Source organism: Alligator sinensis, unplaced genomic scaffold (assembly GCF_000455745.1).
Source record: "Alligator sinensis unplaced genomic scaffold, ASM45574v1 scaffold389_1, whole genome shotgun sequence".
In the NCBI taxonomy this organism is placed as follows: domain Eukaryota; kingdom Metazoa; phylum Chordata; order Crocodylia; family Alligatoridae; genus Alligator; species Alligator sinensis.
This window is the reverse complement of record NW_005841951.1, coordinates 1,985,695-1,989,823: the sequence shown is the minus strand read 5'-3', so window position 1 is coordinate 1,989,823 and position 4,129 is coordinate 1,985,695. Positions and strand designations below refer to the sequence as shown.

General features: G+C 41.9%; 1 protein-coding gene across 5 annotated transcripts in view; it reads left to right on the top strand.

The window, feature by feature from the left end:
* Window positions 1–4,117, top strand: part of PKP4 (plakophilin 4) — a 187,145-nt gene extending 183,028 nt beyond the window's left edge. For 3 of the 5 annotated variants that reach the window (XM_014518401.2, XM_014518400.2, XM_025199921.1), the window contains exons 20-21: window positions 1,054–1,127; window positions 2,808–3,056. In XM_014518401.2, the coding sequence (XP_014373887.1) occupies window positions 1,054–1,127; window positions 2,808–3,056 (323 nt within the window). Of the gene's footprint in view, window positions 1–1,053; window positions 1,128–2,807 lie in introns of all 5 variants that reach the window. The other 2 variants (XM_025199920.1, XM_014518399.2) reach the window with 1 other exon arrangement.
* The last annotated feature ends 12 nt before the right edge of the window (window positions 4,118–4,129 follow it).

Sequence of the window (4,129 nt, the reverse complement as noted above, 5' to 3'; positions counted from 1 at the left end):
CAGAAAAGGATCTTGGAATCATTATTGATGCCAAAGTGAACGTGGGCCAACAGTGTGGGGACGCGGTCAGGAAAGCCAATCACACCTTGTCATGCATCCGTAGATGCATCTCAAGCAGGTCCAAGGAGGTGATCCTCCCCCTCTATGCGGCACTAGTCAGGCCGCAGGTGGAGTACTGCGTCCAGTTCTGGGCGCTGCACTTCAGGAGGGACGTGGACAGCATTGAGAGGGTTCAGAGGGCCACCCGCATGATCGGGGGCAGCAGGGCAGGCCCTATTAGGAGAGGCTATGGGACCTGAACCTGTTCAGCCTCCACAAGAGAAGGCTGAGGGGGGATCTAGTGGCCTGTTACAAACTAGTCAGAGGGGACCAGCAGGCATTGGGGGAGTCCCTGTTCCCCCGAGCACTACCAGGAGTGACTAGAAATAATGGTCACAAGCTTGCAGAGGGTAGATTTAGACTAGACATCAGGAAGCGCTACTTCACTGTCAGGGCGGCTAGGATCTGGAACCAACTTCCAAGAGAAGTGGTGCTGGCTCCTACCCTGGGGGTCTTTAAGAGGAGATTAGATGAACACCTTGCTGGGGTCATTTGACCCCAGTACTTTTTCCTGCCATGGCAGGGGGTCGGACTTAATGATCTGCTCAGGTCCCTTCTGACCCTACCAACTATGATACTGTGAAACTATGAAAATCGATTCAGAGCTTTTACTTGGTCTCCCAATTCAATTCGGATTTGGAGATCCGGTCCCTGAATCGGGCCCAGTGTCCTCCAAATCGAATCAGGTACCGAAGTTTTGCACAGCCCTACTAGGTAGGCACCTCCCTGAGACAGTTTTAAAAAAACAGCACATCCTGCATCCATGTGGGTGGTTGAATTAAATGACCCCCAAGGTTCCTTCCAACTGTGAATCAACACAGAGGGAATAAGCAGTGCAGACAAGTTCCTAAATATACAGGTGCTACTGTATTTATTGTAGGTATGATGACACTGAAAAGGTGGGCGTACAAAAAATAACTGCTAAATTTGATACCATACAATATTTTTTTACAGGGTCCAGCAAAGCTTCACCAATTTACATCAGTTCCTATTCCTCACCAGCAAGAGAACAAAATAGACGGCTACAGGTGATTTTTGAAATCTCATTTCAAAAGATGCTGCTAAAAAGGCTCATCCTATATTAGCGCTGTCTGTTTTAACAAACTGAAGGGAGATAATATTGCTGTTATATATACTTCTCATAAAACACTTCTAACATGTAGTCAGTTGTTTTTTATAGACTGTTACTGTACCTGGAGTTAAGCTATCAGTTGCCACTTTATTACCCTTCTAATTCCATGTCTTTTGGTCACTTGATTTCAATTTGCTATTGTTATGGTTGGAGCTGACACCCATCTCCTGACTTTTTGTTTTAGTTTCTTTAAGAAAATTAATATTCTACTTAGAAAACAGCTGCCTCACAAAACCAGTTTCTTATCCAGCTGTTTGACAATAAAATATGGCTGCCTCTCTCTCTGTGTTTTTTAGACCCATGATTCCCAGTGGGTAAAAAAAGACCAAGGTAGAAGAGAAATTTTCCATTGTTTCATCTTTCCTTTGGTAATCCTTCTCAGTGGTTTAAAAAATTAAGTCCTGCCTATGTTACCTATCCCACTGGTTACCTGTTCCACTGGTTGCACTTACTGATGATAGATCTAAAAAAATCCAAATGTTAGACACTAGGGGTGTTTATACATGTGTGCCATGAGTTTTTGGGGGGGGCGCTTTAATTCGAGCAGCTCCTAGCACTGCTGTAATTGAAGTTCCTGGAGCGTTTCATGTATCAGCATCCCTGCACTTCAAAATGGCAGCAGGGGTGCTTTATCTAAAGCTTGTTGAGCGAGCCATTTTGAAGTGTGGGTTAAGCTATCAGTTGCCACTTTATTACCCTTCTAATTCCATGTCTTTTGGTCACTTGATTTCAATTTGCTATTGTTATGGTTGGAGCTGACACCCATCTCCTGACTTTTTGTTTTAGTTTCTTTAAGAAAATTAATATTCTACTTAGAAAACAGCTGCCTCACAAAACCAGTTTCTTATCCAGCTGTTTGACAATAAAATATGGCTGCCTCTCTCTCTGTGTTTTTTAGACCCATGATTCCCAGTGGGTAAAAAAAGACCAAGGTAGAAGAGAAATTTTCCATTGTTTCATCTTTCCTTTGGTAATCCTTCTCAGTGGTTTAAAAAATTAAGTCCTGCCTATGTTACCTATCCCACTGGTTACCTGTTCCACTGGTTGCACTTACTGATGATAGATCTAAAAAAATCCAAATGTTAGACACTAGGGGTGTTTATACATGTGTGCCATGAGTTTTTGGGGGGGGCGCTTTAATTCGAGCAGCTCCTAGCACTGCTGTAATTGAAGTTCCTGGAGCGTTTCATGTATCAGCATCCCTGCACTTCAAAATGGCAGCAGGGGTGCTTTATCTAAAGCTTGTTGAGCGAGCCATTTTGAAGTGTGGGAACACTGATACATGAGACACAGGAGGCTGCTGGAGCACGGTAATTACCACTCTGCAGCAGACTCAATTAATTGAGCCTGCTCATGTATAGGCACCCTAGATTAAAATTTTACAGATCAGTATGCAGAAATGTAGCCACACAACCCTTATTTTTCATGGGTAGATAATAGGTAGCTAAATGCGTACGTGAAAGCCCATTATATATATGCTGATAACTGACTCAGAAGCAAATTGAAAAACTCAAAGATCTTTTCCTTCAAACACGGTTATAAAATACTAATATTTATTTGTGCATTTTGTCAACAGCATCAGCAGTTATACTACAGTCAAGATGACACCAACAGAAAAAACTATGACACATACAGATTATATTTGCAATCCCCACATAGCTATGAGGACCCATATTTTGATGACCGAGTTCATTTTCCAGCTACTTCTGATTACACAACACAATACGGACTGAAGTCAACCACAAATTATGTAGACTTCTACTCCACTAGACGACCTTCTTATAGAGCAGAACAATACCCAGGTTCTCCTGACTCTTGGGTGTAGCACCAGAAAGTTACACAGAGAAACATTCTATCTTTCTAATATTGCTTGAGAAGAAAAGGAATGGCCTGTTTGCTATTTTGATGATGAAATGTGGAAGTGAAATAAAAGAAGGCACAAGGAAGAGCTTTTTACAAGGAATTATCAGGAAGGTGTGAGAGAAATTGGAAGGGAGGTCTTTATGCTCTGTTTAGATGTTAGATCTAATTACTTGTAGCTCCTGTAGTCTGGTGAAGGTGTGGGCGATGTGATGAAAGGTTTGAGAATTGAGGAACATGAATTTGGGAAATGTGTAGATCAGATCAAATTAAAGCTGATTTTTTTTAATGTGAATAAAAGTCTTGCTCTGAAAGTTTGTACAGAAAAAATAAAATGGATGCCCTTGTTTTATTGCTATTACTACATGTCACGATTGTATGCTATTACGTCTTGTACATTTTTTCTGTTGGTGTAAATATGGAAATGCGACATTGGTTAAAAGTGCCACCATTTGTAATGAAGTGTGTCATTTTAACACAGATTAGAAAAGATGACATCTAGAAACTGAGACAGAAAATCCAAGGAACTGTTATAAATTGAAAAAAAATATATCATTTTTGGTTTTTAAAATAACAGTGTAATTTTGAAGCACAAAGTACAGTCCAGTATATCTACACCTCTCCCATTCCCTGCCTCTTTCATAGGTTACTCCACTGCCATTTTCTATGCACATGGAAGAAAAATAAATGTGGAAGTCTCATCCATGTAAAGTTGTTCCCTGCTCATTTTTACTTTCTGTGTGTAATTTCAAAAGCAAATTCAGCAAATGTTAATCTAATTGCTAGGGACTTATTTAACTCATGGCCAGAAAAATAAATTTTTGTGGCTTGGTTGTAGTACAAAGAGCCGATTTCGCGAGCATTTCCCAGCAGCTCTGCCCCATACCACTAATTGGCAGAGGCCCCAGGAGGGATGAGGGGATGGCCGCCATCTGGGCTGCTGGCTGCCCTTTGTGTGGCCCTGCTCCTTGCATCTGATTGGCAGAGGCGCCCCAGCAGGGAGGGGGCAGCCGCTATCGTGGCTGCTGGCTGGCGGTT